Source organism: Acanthaster planci, linkage group LG06 (genome assembly GCF_054643075.1).
Source record: "Acanthaster planci isolate LZ-2023a linkage group LG06, COTS_SCS, whole genome shotgun sequence".
Taxonomy (NCBI): Eukaryota; Metazoa; Echinodermata; class Asteroidea; order Valvatida; family Acanthasteridae; genus Acanthaster; species Acanthaster planci.
The window spans coordinates 22,426,249-22,444,369 of record NC_141782.1 but is presented as its reverse complement, the minus strand read 5'-3'; the positions used below and the strand labels follow the sequence as shown (position 1 = coordinate 22,444,369).

The window sequence follows — 18,121 nt, the reverse complement described above, 5'->3', positions numbered from 1 at the left end:
AATTTGGTGTTCCAAGCTTGTACACAATGAAGTATAAATTAGTAGGTCATATTATGTGCAAGATTTGCCCAATCAGTTTGGCCATACATTGAATCTCACACACTGAAGCTGGCTAGGCATCGTTTGCTTTCATCCTGAATGACCTCATCTAATTGGAATACCAAATTCATTTCTTTTCATTTAGGGCTCGTTATTTCAATTTACCAAATTCACCAGGAAAGAAAACTGGACTGAGGTTATTTTGCTGGTGTGTTTTAAGCAACATCAGTGTTTTAATTCAAGTATGACACAGCTGTAGCTCTCACAATTTCTGGGAGAAAATAAATGAACAGGTTCCATACTGTACATGTAAGGATAGCATCCTTGTATTGTACTTTACATTTTCTTATCCGTATTTTGATTTGTTACCTCTTCGTCTAGGAGTTAGACCTCCACACCTGTCCAAAGCCCATCGTCTTTATCCTACACACCTTCCTCAGTGCCAAAGTCACACGCATGGGACTCTTTGCATGATGTGCTACACACTGCATCCTGGGATACATGCCATGGTGTGGGAGCTTTGCACAGGATTGTGGGATGTATCTTTGAGGTCATGGGTCAATCACATAGGGTGCACAAATGGAGAAGGGATTTATGGGATAGCTGAAAGTGATGTTCATCATGAGATGTCTGGGAAGTCGCTCTTTTTGGGGTTTGCCTGCGCATCCTTGAATTCTGCAAAATACTTCACTCTGGGACTGTTGCACTGACTTCTGGAATATCTCCTGCTGACTCGGAGTTTTGTTGTGGCCTGTAACAAAAAGGATCCATCATATAAGATTGTTAGGGTTAGGAAAATACATTTCAAGTACATGCAAACACTTAGGTGTTCCATACAGTATGGTAGCTGTGTGGACTACACTTCTGAAAACCTTGGATGTTGTGGAGACCAAAAAGGTTAAAGGGACAATTTTTTGTCTCTACAACTCGATGTCAACTTTCTTAACACAAGAAATTGCCCCCTTAATTCTGTAATGACCTGGGTGAGGAGACTGTTACTGTGTGAATAGCTACTTTGTATTGGGAGAGTACCTGCTAGTGTTTACCTATTGTTCCTGCAGAGACCAGAATCAGTTGTATTTGAATAGTTGGATTCAGACCTTGTACAGCATTGTAGTAATCTGACTGACTTAGAAATCCGTGAGTGAAGGTTATTTTGGTCATCATTTACCAGGTTTATGTCAACTCAAATGTAAATGATGGAAAACAACTCTCAAATTTATACAAGAAAACTCAGCCATTTGCTAACGTGATTGTACCAAAAGAACTTTTTTTGTAAATTTTAGGTTTTTAAAAGAAAGATTGTGTGTTTACTGTGAGACATAACATTTAAGATTGCATGAGAATTGGTAAAGGTCAGGTCATACATCATGCATATAATAATGCACAGCAATTGGCAACCTGTTTCTCGAACAAAATTTGCAGTTCAATTCTCAGAGTTGGCTGAAATCTGCAGTTAAATTCTTTTGTGATCACAAAGTGGACAGAAGTGTGATGATATGACTTTGCCGTGGCCTTTTCTCTATGGAGGAATGCTTGCTGTCACTATGCCCTTTCTTCTGTGGTATAGCAAAACATGACTGTACCGTAAATTGTGATTAACGCAATTTGTTCATCACAAGTCATTCCTAAAGTCATCTAAGTCACAAACTATTCAATGAACTGATCTGTTGTCTCTGTTCACTCCTGTGATTGACTGGTCATTTTAACCACTTCCTGCCGGGGAGGCTGTTTGGCACCGTTTGTTTATACGCGTGGCCGGGGTCTCCAAAATTGGACAAAGGGAACTGGGCCTTGTAACAAAAGACCGTACTCGGAATAAAAGGCCAGGCTGCTGGACATTACCAACATTTTTTCACTCTCAATAGTGGAAATAATGCAGCCTTGTTTTGAAACAGTATCCACAGTTTGGGGCATTTAGTGCGAGCGGATTACCACCAGGGACAAAAGTGCTCCTCCAGTGATGAGCCACAAAGCACCACTGCACGCTAATCTGGCCCCTATTGAAAAGAGGTCAGCAGCGCACTGTGCCAGGTTCGTGAACAAAAGAAATTTACATAACACTGCACAATCTGGGCTCTTTTTGCAAGGCTGCAGGCCTGGGCCTCAATAGATTTGTCTGACAGACTAAAGTGGCCACCCGACAGTAGTTCGTGTGGGTGTAAATGCCCGTTAATTGAAATGAAGAATTTTTGAAGAATTTTGAAAACTGAAAATCTTGAAAAAGTCCGATTATGTGCACTGCATTTTTCAAACCACTCGGCAGCAGGTGGTTAACATTCATTTTTAAAAGACAGGGAGCATGTCAAACAAATACTAATTCTCTTTATGTAATAGGCTGGCAACCAGTAAGATTTAACCGTCCTGAATTGTCTACTTGTTGGAGGATTCTGGACTGTCTGAGTTATAAAGTAAACTGTCTGAGGTACTTCAGATTTGAACATTTCATGACCAGTTTAATTTATTGTCAAATTTGTCCCATATTTCTCTTTAATGTCAAGTATGAACTGGACTTAAACTATTAAATCATTGTCTTGCCATATTTTGATACTTTTTCCATAACTGCTTCATACTGTTGCTTAAATTCAATCCTTAAATTGAGATCATTGAATAGATTCCCTATTTAAATTTAGGAAAGATCTATGCAAATTAGGCATTGCTGAGTGTTATAAGTGGCTGTGCATGACTAATTTAAAAATAACTTTCCTTCTGATGACCTTGATTCCAAATAATCAATTTTGTCTCTATATCCCCAATTTGCCTCCCCCCCAAAAAAATAATGTCTGAAACAGATTTTGAACACAAAGTCTTGGTTGACCAAGTTCACCTTTTATTTCGAACTTGTGCGTGTTTAAATACTGAACACATTTACAAATGAACATGATATAAATTAGCACAAATGACCCCTCATTGGCTCAAAGTACAAAACATATTGAAATATTCCTCAATAAGTGCATGCAGATGTCAAGTTGGCTCTAGGATCAGAATTTGATTGGAAAGTTATCCAAATCTTCTGCTACCTCACATGATAACTTTGCATTTTTAGTACATCCAATTTTTTGTTGTCTGTGTATTGCTATTCAGTCTGTAACATTGTCAGTATTGTAGATAGCATACATGCATTTGAGATGATGTGAGCTTTTCCAGGGGACCATTCAGAGTTTAGTACTTACTCTGTTTGATGAACAAGATTCTTGATTTAACAAAGGTGATAGATCTTAAGTTGATGAAGATACCAACGTAAAAAGTGAATGGTCCACATGGCCATTAGCAACCTCAATTAACATCTGGAATGGGTAAATAATTGAAAATAGTTTTGTATTTTGTTCAACTTGTACTTAACATTAAATGAGATCATTGTAATTACTGTTAATTTTAATTACTAATTTATATATTTACAAAATGATCTTTTTTCAAGAATTTTGTCACATTCTTACGTAACAAATTGCAATTGTTTTCATTTTATTGAGATTTAAACACTGTTTTAAATCCACTTATATTGTATTATTTGTTGCTATGGTATTCTGTAATATTGTCATGAATGGTGAGCCTTACTGTGCTATCTATCAAACACTCTTGTGTTAATGGATGAAGGAAATAGAAGGAATTTGTATTTATTTATCGTATGAAAGTCATTACCAAGATTAAATATTGGGTCTACATACATGTAGCATGGTAAGGCTGACACTTTAGAGCCATGTAGAACCCAAGAGGGCGCTATATAGTTTAACCATGAAGGCAACCAAACAACATTTGGGCTGGTTCACAATAAATGCTCACATCTGTTTATTTGTGAACAGAAATGAAGTGCGACATTGTCTGAAATGGGCTCACGGAGCTATGGCTACATCCCCATGTATTAAATGGTGTAGACCTAGACTTAGCCCTAGACACAAGTTTAAAACATGGCTAGAAAAGGCGTCTAATCTTGTACATGTACCTGGTTTTTGTTACACTGTGACATTGAAGAGGGTTAGCAAGTAATTCAAAGAGCATCTATGACTCCAGTATAACTGATGTGGTGTTTAGATGATGTCTTACATTCTGAAGATTTTGGGAATACTTCTGTAAGAAATCAAAGAGTGTGACCCTCTCCAGCAGCTTGATGCATTTATTGTACACTCTACATACTTGGATTATCATAAAAGATTGTACACTAACCATGCTTGGCTGTTGCTGCTAGTTGACAAGGTGCCCTCGGTTAAACCATGGTCAAACTTGCTCAGATTGGATTGGGACATTGTGCCTCTCACAGGAAAAAAAGGTGTGAGACGGCAAATTTGATATGAAAATAGCCATTTCTGCTCTGAATAAATTACTTCACACCTTGATTTGTGATTAATTGCACACCTCCATGCGTCGACACAGATATTTTGAAATTATTCTTAACTTTGACTTTCTCAGAGAACCCTTTACAAATGCATAGAAACCTAATAGAATTTGTCATTTTCCTCTTATTTTTTTTTCTTTTTAAATTGACAGCTCAATGGACCAGGATTGTTTTTCCACCCAAGACCTGTATCACCTGTCGGTGTTATATCATAACTGGATGACAGGTCTTAAATTCAGTGAATAAAGCAATGATTGCAGGGTTCCAGTCACAAAACAAATCTGATGAAACCTGTTGGTTGTGTTCTTAACATGAGTGGATAAAGCTCGTGATTTTTGTTGATACATGTAACTTGTGCAAACCTACAGTGTGCTTCTATAACCAGCTCTATTTTCTGTACATATATAAGAAGCATGCATTAAATTCTATTTATTAACATAGTCATTATTGATGTTATTTCATGTTTCAGTTCAACCAGCATTTTTCTTAATGTTTGCAATGTGGTTTAAACAATCTTTGAAAAGTGCAGTTATCGTATTGTATTCATGCTGTTTAATTCTCTTCACATTTCTTTCAACAATCCCTCAATATTTATAAACAGTTGGTAGATATTCACTGATAAAGCATTTACTTGAGCAGATCTATACAGTTATATTTTAACAAAACACTTGCTTAGGTGTATATCCACACAATGAAATAAAAATCTCAATTGTATTATATTACTATTGAATTGTAACTGCCCTGAAAATAACATATATTTTTACTGATCTTATAAAAACCATTTTCAAATAAATGGGCAAATAGTATGTGTAGTAAACTGTAAATGTGTTCAGATTAAACTTGAAAATCCTTTCAGAAATGCCACAAAATAATGAAAACTTTATTTTCACCAACCTTAAAATGATAAAATGATGTTTGAAAAAAGAGGCACAGCTGACAAGAAAAGGCTTGCAGCAGATGTAAATGTAGATTGTATAGAACAGTTTGAAATTGGTACTCGGGATAGCTCTTGGAAAGGGTTTGGTGTTTCGAGCCTGAACTTTTTCATTCTGTTTTTAGAAACACTTGTTTAATCATTTTGAACCAAAGCCCCACCCCCTATCAAAAGTCATCATAATGTTTGCATAATGAGATTTTGCAGCATCTGTTGCCTCAACTGGAAAAAATTGTCTCAGTGGAGAACTTGTCATCCAGAATTAGGGAGGGATGAATGTATGAAATTCAGCTGAAAGTAGGCTATGAGTTCCCTGTTTAGAACTGTCAAATACAGCATTGTGCAAAGCAAAGGAATAAAAATAGGGGTTGGTAGCTCAGGTATGCATTGCGTTGGCTTGTTGCCAGTTGATGTTGGCTTAACACATACATTCACTCAGTAGCATTGTCAGCTACGCCAAATTGGATCAGATTTTTGTGACTTCTCAGAACATCTTGACAACGGAACCTTTTGCCTAGATTTGGCAGGTGTATTTGGTTGAAACATTTTTACAGTTTCTAACCAAATCAAAATGTTAAAGGGAACAAACCAATTGTAAATCATTCTCATTAATAAACTAATAATTATGTAAATATTTTTGTCATAAATGGACCCAGTATCTAATCTAGCATGTCAGTATTTTGTCTTTCTAAAGGCATATGTTTACTTACTACATATAACTGTGGAACATTTGATGTAACTCTCCACATTAAATGAAGATATATTCTAATTGACCAGAAGAATGGATAAACCAACATTTCTTTGAATATCAAGAATGTGTAAAATGCGTTTTGGCTGGAGATGCCATAAAATCGAATTTATTCTTTGAGAAATTCTGAAACATCACTCTTTGCCCAACACTGCATAGGCCATAGTATCATTACCCCGAGGCTGTCAGAGTTGTAGCAGAGTTAAATATTTTTAACACCCATAATTTCAAATGTATCTGTCTACTTTCATTGGTTTGCATGCTGCTTTTTAAAATCTAATTAATAGCTGATTTTAATTTCTGTTTGTTAGGTGGTATCATTTATTAATTTGATGTGCAAGTTACTTATCCACATTTTAAGGTTTAAAATTAAAATGTTTATTGGTTGATGACAAACACAATGGTGTATATGCTTTGCATTTTGTGTCTTTTATCAAAAGTGCTAGTGGGATAATCAGTTATGGACCATGTTTAAGTGTGCTTGTACCAAGACCCCCCCACCCCCATGAGTCCCTTCCTTATTTGCGGGGTGTTTGTGATGAGAACCGAGCAGATCTTATCTGTAAAATCTGGTACAGTTTGGATAACAAGTTTTCGTGAGGGGAAACAGCTCGCTTGCGTGTAGCTAATGAATGCCTATCAAGTCACTATGAAAAATTACCCATTATGCGGCAAGTTTCCAGCGCTTTCTTCATGAACGCGGCCTGTATTGTGGGCGTGGTATGTTGATCTTGATTATGAAATCGTGTAAACAACAGCACGTGGTATACCACGTGCCTCATATATTATGCGGCTTCTTCAACCTTGACCGTCTTCTTAGCTTTGGTGCGCTTCAATCAGTCTGGTCCCTAGACTAGGACTGCACAGTTACGATCTGTACACGTTATTTAGGCCATGGCCTGTCTCCATATCTGTTTTGCAACCACTGATTTCTGACAAATCATACCAAGTCATCGTTGCAGGTAACAAGACTTCTGACTGGTACATGAAGTATTGAAGTAAAAAATAAATACCTCTACCTAGGAACTAGGAAGACGTCTGCAAGTAGGAAAAGCAAAATATTAATGGCAAGTATTTCCTTCCCAGAGGCCTAATCAGGCCCATCCGTATGCATTTAAAAAGGGTTCATCAGGCCTATTGTCTATTGAGTTGTGTTGTACAAACTTTGCCATTGTTAGCGTGATAAGATCATAGGTAAGGTTTCCCAGTTTCTTTTCAACATGTTCAAGTTCAAGACAAAAAGCAAAAGAAATGGTCATGCAGCTTGGTATGTGAACACTTTTGTAATACATTGTGTGTATTATTAGGATTAAAAGGTACCAATTCCATGTTAGCCTACAGTACTACTACCATGGAGCATGGCCTCCATCATGTCCATAGAGGTAGGAAAATGTATTCATTTTTGACATTTGTTTTAAGACACGGCTAATAAACATGCACTGTGGAGTGTTAATAAGGACAATCTTCAACTATGTGAAAATTTGTTGTACTCATCCTGAGTTGGTAATTTTAATTCATCTGAATGGATGTTATTCAAAGGCAAATCAACTCAGGATGGAATACAATGAACTTGTTCAAGGTTGAAGATTGTGCTTAACTTTTCCATTCTACACCACTCCTCATTTTTTTTCATATGAGTTTGCATACATATCAATAGGCCTACCTATGTTCTGTTGTAAATGATCCAATTTCAAACCCTTTTTGTGTGTTGGCAGCAGCAGAAGAGTATTTAGTATTCAAAAACATATGTACATGTGCATCCAAAAAGATTTTACTTTTAATACCCCTACCAACATGACCAAGATCAGTTTGGACCAGCAAAATTTTTCACTTGTGTTCGGAACTGTGTAAATGCTTTGACTCACCTTCAGTGTTAAGACTTTGATTAGGAAGTCTTCATGCACTACTGGGGAGAAAAGATCCGGTTTTCTGTTTTAGATGTTCTTAGCACTGTATGGTGACTGACAGTGTGGACAGGTAGGCCTACATGTGTACTTTTTGTCCAATTTTTCATGCGTTTTACTGAAATAAATCTGGAAAACAGGAAATGACAGATTGTGCCCAGTATTTCTGTAATTCTGAACACAACTGGATAGTTACTTTCATAGATTTTGGTGTTCCTGACCAAGCTACATGTACTGCTTTTGATAATTTTTGTATTCAACTCATACCTGTGTCTCTCAAGTTCCACGTAAAGAAACATTTTGACATTATTACCTAATCTGAAAACTGTTCTTGCATTATGCTCCACAAAATGTCCTAAATTTACTCACAAAATGACAAATATTTCCTACTCTGGAAGCTTCCCAACCCCTCCCCCGTTTGGTTGCTCTGTCTGCACCCTAGCATCTTTCCCTTCAAATTGTTGAAGAATCTTCATTGTTTGGCAAGTATGCTGAGGTCTTGTGTGAAATGGGCTTCAGAGCTACAGCTCTGGCTTTTGTGAGTGTGTCTTTGTGCACTTGCTATGGGTAAAAGGTCTAGACCTCGTTAGATGTAGATGTAGGCTGTCAATTTGCTGACAGTCTCAACACTCCCCCATCACCTTTCTATCAAACACCTTTGTTTTACAAAGAATTTGAATTTAAGATTTTAACATTTTGTCACATAGGAGGCCTTAAGTCTTTAAAAATAACTGAATTCCGTAGGTTGAAGCACCTGTACATCTTGTAAAGAAATGAAAACTAAATTTGACTTGTAACAAGGCTAAGCTCATAATGCGATGTGCACACTGAATCTGGTAGCATGTCTCCAAGTTTAAGGAAATTTGTCTCTCCAAGGTTTGTAAACAGTTATAAAAATTAAATGCATAAAATTGAAGCTGTCCTGTTGCTACATGTATGTGTAACCATAGACCGGGAGGAGAAAAATACAGTGGACTGCCAACTCCTGCGGGCGCCCCGTGCATTGCATGTATACATGTTCCGTTGGCCGGAGTTGCTGGCACAGGAAACTTCTGGTTGACCTTTCAATAGGTGTTAACATGCAGTTAACGATTGCAACTGTCACGTGTCGCTGCGCTCTTAATTTTGCCTTGGAATTCTTTATTTTTCATGTTTTTTGTGGATAAAATAGCAAAATGGGCATGAATGGATGAGAAAGACAGCTTACAAGTGTGTAATGATATTCGGTATAGCATAAAATCTCAACTCCCTATTTGTGTCTTTAGGCGCTGCTTCCAGCAACTGCACAATTATTTCCTGGAATTTATGCCATTTTGAGTATTTTTGTGTTACGCCTTGTGCTGCATGCACAATTTAACATCTGGAAAACAGCAAAACAGAAGTTGTCTGTGCCAGTAACTTCGGCACTTCCCAGTTGATGCAAGATCGACGTGCGCCCACTGGAATTGGCAGTCCATTGTATATTTCTCCTCCAGGTTTATGGTGTAACTGTAACCAGGCAAATGTCACAGCGACTGTGAGCTTGCTTATTACAAGATAGGCCCACAGGGTTCATTCTACAATTCAATGGTATTTTTCACTCTGGAAAAGTACTTTGTGTGATGATTGGCCTGTATGAGAAACTTTTTAAAACTTAACCCATAAAATAAGCCAGTTCGGTCTTTCAAAAGGCCAAGGTCTTTCAGAAACAAAGCATGTGCTTGAGTCAGCATATGGCTGTGCTGATAGGACACACTATCGCACGTACACATGTGACTGTTCCCAAATAGCTTCATTTTTTTCTATTTTCAATTGATAATTTGTGAGATATAGGTCAAAGAAAGGTTGGTTAAGATAACCTCCAAAATATAAACACTTGAATTTTAAAAAGTACAGCCCCTAAAAAGCCAAGTGGTACATGCATGTCATATCCAAGCTATTAGATTAGCCTTCATTTCAGTATATAAATAATAAATGTTTATGAGTGCAATTGTATGAATACCAGTAATTGCATGAGGTGACTGATGAAACGGTCTATTCAATGAGGAGAAGCCGACTTGAGTAGACCGTTTTATGTGTCGCCTTATGCAATTATCATTACCATCGTATGAATACAAAACAGTTCATTATTTCTTTTATACAACACCTGTATAAATCCTCCTCATCTGATTTGCTGAGTACAGCTGGATCAATTACATTTAACTGAGTCCAACTGGAAGATGTCCAGTTAAGAATCTGTTAAGTTTTCAACATGATGTTCTAAGCTCGTGTAATCATTTGGCAGCATTTTATCTGTTTCCTTATGTTGGCAGTATCAGCATTACTTACAAAAACAAGTTCTTATAATTATTTTGTAGAATTGTAAATGGCGGAGCTTTATCGCTCGTCAATTTGCCATAAAAGTAACTTGCGCAACTAGAAGCTGCAATGCAATCTATCCAGAGGTTTTTATTATTCGTTTCTAACTCATACATGTAGTTATAAATTTGTTGCACACTGCGTGCATTATGTGCCATCTGATCAACAATCCACCAATCAGATGACAGGGATTTTTGCAGGTGTTGTACAAAAATAATGTCACCCAAATCATACCAGTAGCAAAAGTGTAGAGAAAAGGCATAGCAAAATGCCTCAACAATCCTTGGATACATGTATATTGGATTTGTCAGGTTTTTTCTATCTTGATTTGTTATTGGTGTTTATACTTTGTAAGATATCCTTGGAGAGATTGTCAAATAAAACAAATACAAAAAGTACTAATAGTAGAAATTACATTTCCAATAATGCCAAATATTTCATGTACACAATAAGTTACTGGTAGTTTATATGAATTAATGTTACACAAGTACATGTATAAAGGAACCAGCAGGACAAACAACATAAGACTGGTAACATGTCCATAATGCTACACATTTACTAGTACATGGAACGTGGAACGGTGCCAATCACAAACATACCATAGACACTACATAATACAACCCCACCTAGCTCATGTTCATTTTCATAGTACTTTACTTACGACCTCTGGGGTTGAGGTTTTACGCATAGTTCAATCATGTCCATGACTGAGTACAGTCCAGAAGGAAATATCAACCAAATAAACCAGATTACACCAGCTTCTGGGAAATTAAACCAGGAAATTATTCATTCTTACGTGTACTGAGCTGTCTGCAATCAAGTCAGCAAAACAGAAAACAGGTACTGTACATGTAAATTTATCTCTTTGCCTTCATACAAATTGCATGAATAGTTTACATGGTACAGGTGCGTATGGTGTAGGGCCTATAGGTTTATATGTTTACAATGAAATTTTGTCCCATTGTTTGTGCAAAGTGCATGTTGGCATAGCAGAAAGCCACCAATGTTGTACATGTATGTATGTGGATCAAGGTCAGGTACGGTACTGTTCATGCACATATCCACAGTGTGCATGTACCAAATTGGTCTGTCCAAAATAAAATGCTGGCTCTATACACAATTTAGTGTGGAACAAATAAACTGGTATTGTACGTGGGTAGTGCTTTTGTCTGCTCACACTCTGTACTCTTCAACCATGTCGACAGACATGCACATGTACATGTCACAGGCTATCAGCATGGATACACACAATATGAATATGAGCATGTACTGTACCATTTGATGACAAGCAGAGTGCATGTTTTTGCCTCTTCTGTCGCCAAGACTTAAAACTGATGGAGGTTTTATAAAGTTGATGTTCTGTAGAGAATTGAAGTTTTTGAAATCAAGTCTGTCTTTTGTTGTGGTTTTCTGATTGTCAATACACCAATGACAGGATGAAGTTCATGTTGCTGAAGAGAAAGAGAGACATGTTCAACTAAACCAAGTTTTTTGAGTTTGATTTGAATTTTTGATTTAAATTCCATTCTACAGATCGAACAGATTAATGTAACCAACAAGCCAGAATGGTGTCCATATACACATACTCATATGTTATTGATGAGTACAACCTGGCAATCTGTGCCATCGTTACCGTGGTGATGCAGACCATATTTTTCATCATCGCAGCAACGTGCAAATTTGACAAAGTCACCGATTTTGCAGGCGGAAGTAACTTCGTAGTCCTGGCATTGCTTACTTTTTTCATTTCACAGGTGAGTTGATTTGTAGGCCATGTGCCATCACCACCAAATATCATAGGGAGAAAAGTCAATGTAGAAAGTTGAAACACTGCTACATCTATTTTCTTTACTTCAAAAAGCAGCCCATAGGAAGAATTGAAAACATACTTACCCACATGTAACAAAGACACAAACAAAACAGTTTGCCTAGCCTTGAAGACACAATGGAGCTAAGCATGTTAACATGTTGTTGCTTTAAGTTCCTGTATTGCATGTCCACCAGATATTTGACGGTTTTCAAACTTGACATGATGAGAGTAAATACATGTACCAGCATGTGGTCAGAAATGTTGAGTTCCTTCTCAAGTCTCTTCAGAACTTCGCAAACTCATCCCGATTACATGATCTACATGGACATATTCTGTAAGTGTCCAAATTCGCAAGAAAAACAGGATTTGAGACACATACTGTTCAAGCAAATGGGATTGACAGATTTTGCTATTTTGACCTACAATTCAACACCTGCATGTCACTCTCTTACATACACATAACCCATATTTCCTGCATCCATTAACATTTTAGTCTTTAGCATTGCATTTTCATAACCACCATCTATCCCTCATCCCAGACCTATACAGCCAGGCAGATTGCTGTGACCATCTTGGTTTGCCTCTGGGGTATTCGTTTATCTGGTTATCTTCTGTATCGCATCGTCAAAATTGGTGAGGATAAACGCTTTGATGATATCCGAGGAAACATCCTGAAATTTGCTGGCTTCTGGTTTTTCCAGGTGAGAAAGAACATACTAGTTGGAATGTTATTGCCATTCTGTTTGAAATTGGAATGAACAATGTGAATTGATTGGTATAACCACTTGCCACCGGGGTCCCCGGTACCAGACATGGATGCTTTATACGCGTGGCCGGAGTCTCTGAAATCATAGGGAACTGGGCCTTGTAACAAAAGACCGTACTCGGAACAAAAGACCAGGCTGCTGGGCATTACCGACATTTATTCACTCTCAATAGTGGAGATAATCCAGCCATGTTTTGAAACAGTATACCACGGTTTTGGTGATTTAGCACGAGCGGATTACCGCTCGGACAAAAGCGCTCCACCACCGCAGGGATGAGCCACACATACCCCTGCACGCTAATCTGGCCCCTATTCAAGTTGAAAAGAGGTCAGCAGTGCACTATGCCAGGTTCGTCAACAAAAGAAAGTTACATAACACCATACAATCTTGGCTCTTTTTACAAGGCTGCAGGCCTGGCTAAACTATTCGGGCGTCAGTATATTTTGTCTGTCAGGTTAGAGTAGCCACCAGACAGTCATTCGTGTGGGTGTAAACGTCCATTAACTGAAATGATGAATTTTTGAAGAATTTTTAAACTGAAAATCTTGAAAATGTCCCGTTTGTGTGCACTGCATTTTTTAAACCACTCGGCAGCAAGTGGATGATAATTTTAGTCAATATAAAAATCCCAGTCCTTGTCATTTTACATGGGCATTATTTGTTGCAAAGTTAAATGTGTGGTGCATGTTTGTGCTTTGGTAATTTAAATGAATTGTTTGATTTGGGATTCATGAATGTTTAGAGAAATCTGTATCAAAAGTCTATCAGTAACTAAATATCTAGAATGATCAGTTGAGTGGGTGTGCTAAGACAGGCAAGGAAACACTCGACTGTGTTTCTGTCAACTACCTCTTATTACCCCAGTTCAAATACAGATTGGTTGTCACAGTTTAAGCCCCAACTTGCAGAGTAACAAATGTAGCAAGGTTTGTTTAAATATTGAGAACGCTCTGCATCATGTGGAGTGAAAATGGCTAGGTATTGAATCCAGAACATATCAACAGCATCCAAGCCAGAAAGAAGTAGTAATGAGTAAGACATACGTTAAGAATACATCATTGGAATTATGGTCTTTACATCTGTGAGTTTTCATTGTTTACACAGGCATTGTGGGTCTTCTCCGTTAGTCTGCCTGTTATCTTCATAAATGCAGTCAAAACAGCATTTCGCAGTGAATTGGGAGCTCTTGACATCATTGGTATCATCTTCTTTGTCTTCGGGCTGGTCATTGAAACAGTAGCTGACCAGCAGAAGTTTAACTTCCGAAACAAGGCAGAGAATAAGGGCAAATGGTGCAACGTTGGTAAGAAATGATAGCAGAGGTTGACTGGAAAGGGACGCAAAAACTCAAAGTCTTAGGATGGTCATGCCATGTGGAACTTGTAGCTTCAAAAGAGGGAAAAAATTCCAAAAACCCACTGAAACAATTTCAGTAACAAATCCATCAGGTAGAATTACTGCAGCACACAGCATTCACAATTGGGACTCTGTTTATGCAATTCTTGATAATAATTTCATTCCGTAATACGTATTTCTGTCATTAGACAGACAGAGGCTTTCCACATACGATCCTTTAATTCCTCCTTATTTTTGCTGGCAGTCAAAGAAAATTCTATCATGGTTGCTCTGAGATAGATAGTTGGAGTTTTAAACTTTGATGCAAGAATGAACAAGATTACCTGGAGTATTATTCATGGTCATTTGGGTTCGTTACTTTCATGGCAGGCTTGTGGTATTGGTCTCGTCATCCTAACTACCTGGGTGAGATCATCTTATGGCTGGGTATATTCCTCATGAGTTGTGGTGTCGTCATGCATTGTGAGTGGGTGGTTGTCATTAGTCCAATCTTCATCATCTGTATCTTGCTGTTTGTCAGTGGTGTGCCTATGTTGGAGCAGAAATCTGATGATCGCTACGGGAGGTGAGTCCTAACAGTTCATTCTACACTCTTCCAGTCCACCATTGCCGCCCCTTCCTTCTCCCTTTCCCCAAGTGTCAACAGGTATTGTCATGATAATTTCAACTATAGACTAGCTAGCATTCTTTCTGTTTCCTATGAGCATTACACAGGATAATATCAACTCAAACACTACTGATCTTGGAAGGGACAAGTTGCCTTTTTATCTTATTTTTCCGTATTATTGTTGATTTGTATTATTTCTCCAGCCCAGTTACTCCTATTTCTATTTCTGGAATGTTTAATTGAACTTTTGTAAACATTTCTAGACTTTTTGAACAGTTTTGGATTTAAGCGTTTTGGATTTTGAATTTTGTCTTCTTTGCATGTTGATAAGTGCAAGATACCACAGTGGGGAATTTCTGTTACATGTTATTGAAATAAAAAGAGCATTGAATCAGTTGAAGCAGTTGAATTAATTCAGTTTTAGGTGCTCGGATACAAATTTCAAATGTTGTTAAATTTTGCTGGATTTTGTCAGGTACTTGCCAAATACTGAACAAGGTTGAGAATAAAGGAAAGCTTGGGGGAACTTGTTTTCATGAAACATTCTTTACAGAATATCAACCTCATTTAAGAGTTCCTGTAAGGGCACCTTTAATCAATCAAGTATTTCTCTTTGCGAATCCAGTCGGGCAGATTACAAGGAATACAAGAAGCAGACCAGTCCCATCATCTTCTTTCCAACCAGTCTGTACCGATCACTCCCGTCTATTGTCAAGTGCCTGTTTCTTTGTGAGTTTCCATTTTACAACAGCAAGCTTAATGAAGACCAAATAAAGGAAAGTGAAGCCACTGAAGGAACACATATCGTCAGGAGATAAGTCTTGTTCAAAGACCTCGCTAAACTCATTTGACTGCTACCGCAATGATCACCCCTAAACAGTTGATAAATCCATTGCCATTTTGGAAATTGAATGCCAACACACCATTGGAAAAAGAGTAATTTGGAGGACCCAGAAATACAAGCTGTCAATCCTGTAAGAGAATCCACTAATAGCAGAATTTCATAGCACGCAGGTAGTGATTTGGTCAGTACATGTAGCTTTGAGCCTATTTGCTTCACAAATGTGACATGGTTTGTGCATAAGCTTACTTCCATTCCAAGTTTATATATTTTGCAGTGTACGCATGGTTATGTTGGTGTGTATATGTACATGTGCCTGTTCATTAAGTACATGTACCTTAATTCTTAGGTGGCTTTTTTATGCAAATCTGTACAAACTTCACAAAGAAGCATTTGCTTTCCTTGCTTTTCAGATAGTCATTCATGAGATGTGAATTCTATTAATGCAGTATTTAAAATTCTGCAACCGTTATCTGCATCGTTGTTATCGGTTTTAAGGCTGTTTATCCGTTCTATTCTGAGTTGGGCTGCTTTCTCCCTATGACTTTCACTTGGTCTTGTCCATGGCATTCCCTCACGTTGACTCCAAGCAATCATGATATTGTAACACTGACATGTCTACCATCGATGCATGTTGTCCAGTTCAACTCTTATGTTTGGTACATGTATTGATGAGCTATGGTCAGTTCCACAGAATATCCTAAGAACTTTACTTTTGACTTAGTAAAAACAAGGACCAATTTAATAGACCTGCCAAACACAGAATTCTGCTAAACATATAACTTGGTTGCTTAGAAAACAAGTCACCAATCAATATGTCATACACTGCATATTTCTTGAAGCTGGTTCCCAGCTGACATTTGCTAAGCACATGAGCAATTTAATAGGCAGTATTTTCTGCTGAGCAGCTCTATTGAATTAGGCCTTGTCTGCTAACGAAAAGTTAGCTGGTAAATTGATTTACACTGCTGTTGACTTGTTTTTTACTTGACACAAAAACGAGCTGAGCAGTGACTTGTCATTAAGCATTTTCTTAAAACTGAGCCATTGTGTTTAATACTGTATTTATTCCATTTTTGTACAGAAGGTCATTGTATCAAGTCAGCACATGAAAATAGGCTAGAGTGATGTCCCTGTAAAAAGAGTCACTAGCCTCTTGGGTGATAGTTGGTCAAAGATTGTTGGGATGTCCAAGAAAAATGATGATTTCTTTCTGAATAACCCTTACTGCCACCGTATAGATGTGTTGTTACATAAACACATACATGTACTGAAAAGCGAGTTTTGGTATTGATTGCTTCAGCAACTTTTAAAAAATGTTTGATACGGTGAAACAGCGTTATAGCAAGGTCCTTCAAGCAGGTACCTTGTATTATCAGAGATAAAGAAAAAGATTTAGGACCTAACATTTGTCCTTGTAAACATGATTTTGTATTATCAGAGCTGCTCTGTGTGTTTGACTGTATATGTTTGAATTCCTAGTGTGATATCAACAAACATGAGATGACAGTTTTGGGGATTTGAATCATACTTTACTCATTTTTTTTACAGCTTCAGCCAAAAAAGGAGAAATGGAATACTGAATTGTTTTTAAAGCAAGTCTTGATACAGTTACACGTACATAGAGTATATTAGCCATATTGTGAACAAAGTTGGTTTCAAAATTGGATTCAAAGGGTCCTTGTTCTTTGCAGCAGGTGTTGCATGGGGTTTAGGCAATAGGCTTTTTGCAATGTTTGTATACTATTTAGCAGAAATGTACCTATTTGTATCTTTAACACATGTATGCCAAAATAAAAGCAAATGTCAAATGCATTTGAATCCAACCCAACTGCCTATAAAGTCTCTTCTCTGAGTGATTATACAGAGTACGTTTATATTCCTGGTCCTATTTTTACCAAAAATAGTTTGGATCCATTGATAAATTGGTAAACAGACGATTTTCATTTTTGTACTTTTTTAATTACATGTAGGTGTGAGTAGCCATTTAAAATTAAAGCTGAAAACAGCTAGCAAAAAGTTGAAATGTAAAGAGTGCCCGGAATTTTGTACAGACCAGGTGTACAAAAAGCTGAAAATCAGGGCCAACATATAAGCAAAAAAAGCTGAAAATCAGGGCCAACATATAAGCAAAAAAAGCTGAATTCTCACTCCCCTGTTTAACTCTGGTGTTTCAAAATGTAAGGTTGTTGATAGCTCCAGTGCAATGTGAAAATGACGTAGAATTCAGAAACTTTAGGACTTTGGGGTTAACCATGACATGCCAATTTTTCAGTAAGTTTTTGAATTAAAAAAATTGCAATTTTAAATTTCTCGAACACCTCTTCTCAGGCAAAATAAAAATTTCAACCCTTGCTTTTGGAGAAGTGTTTGATGAAAAGATAATCCCTTGAAAAAGCAACTGGGGTTAAATTTCTAGGAAAAAATCGAAAGCCAATAATGAAAGAC

At 37.4% G+C, this 18,121-nt stretch overlaps 2 protein-coding genes across 5 annotated transcripts in view; both read left to right on the top strand.

Moving 5' to 3' along the window:
• The window catches only part of LOC110980125 (beta-1-syntrophin-like), a 31,293-nt gene extending 24,841 nt beyond the window's left edge, over nt 1–6,452 (top strand). For both annotated transcript variants that reach the window (XM_022236481.2, XM_022236480.2), the window contains exon 6: nt 421–6,452. In XM_022236481.2, the coding sequence (XP_022092173.1) occupies nt 421–513 (93 nt within the window). In that variant the 3' untranslated portion in view covers nt 514–6,452. The remainder of the gene's footprint in view (nt 1–420) is intronic.
• Nucleotides 6,453–6,878: 426 nt separating this feature from the next.
• LOC110980115 (uncharacterized) lies at nt 6,879–17,499 on the top strand. 3 transcript variants are annotated; one of them, XM_022236466.2, is made up of 6 exons: nt 6,879–7,013; nt 11,826–12,046; nt 12,642–12,803; nt 13,974–14,172; nt 14,595–14,790; nt 15,458–17,499. In XM_022236466.2, exons 2-6 carry the CDS (start codon nt 11,858–11,860, stop codon nt 15,648–15,650), a joined length of 939 nt encoding a protein of 312 aa, XP_022092158.1. In that variant the 5' UTR covers nt 6,879–7,013; nt 11,826–11,857; the 3' UTR covers nt 15,651–17,499. The 3 variants fall into 3 exon arrangements, with proteins under 3 accessions (XP_022092158.1, XP_022092156.1, XP_022092157.1); XM_022236464.2 differs by having other exon boundaries at nt 6,914–7,118; XM_022236465.2 differs by lacking the exon at nt 6,879–7,013 and adding an exon at nt 10,828–11,132.
• Nucleotides 17,500–18,121: the final 622 nt, after the last annotated feature.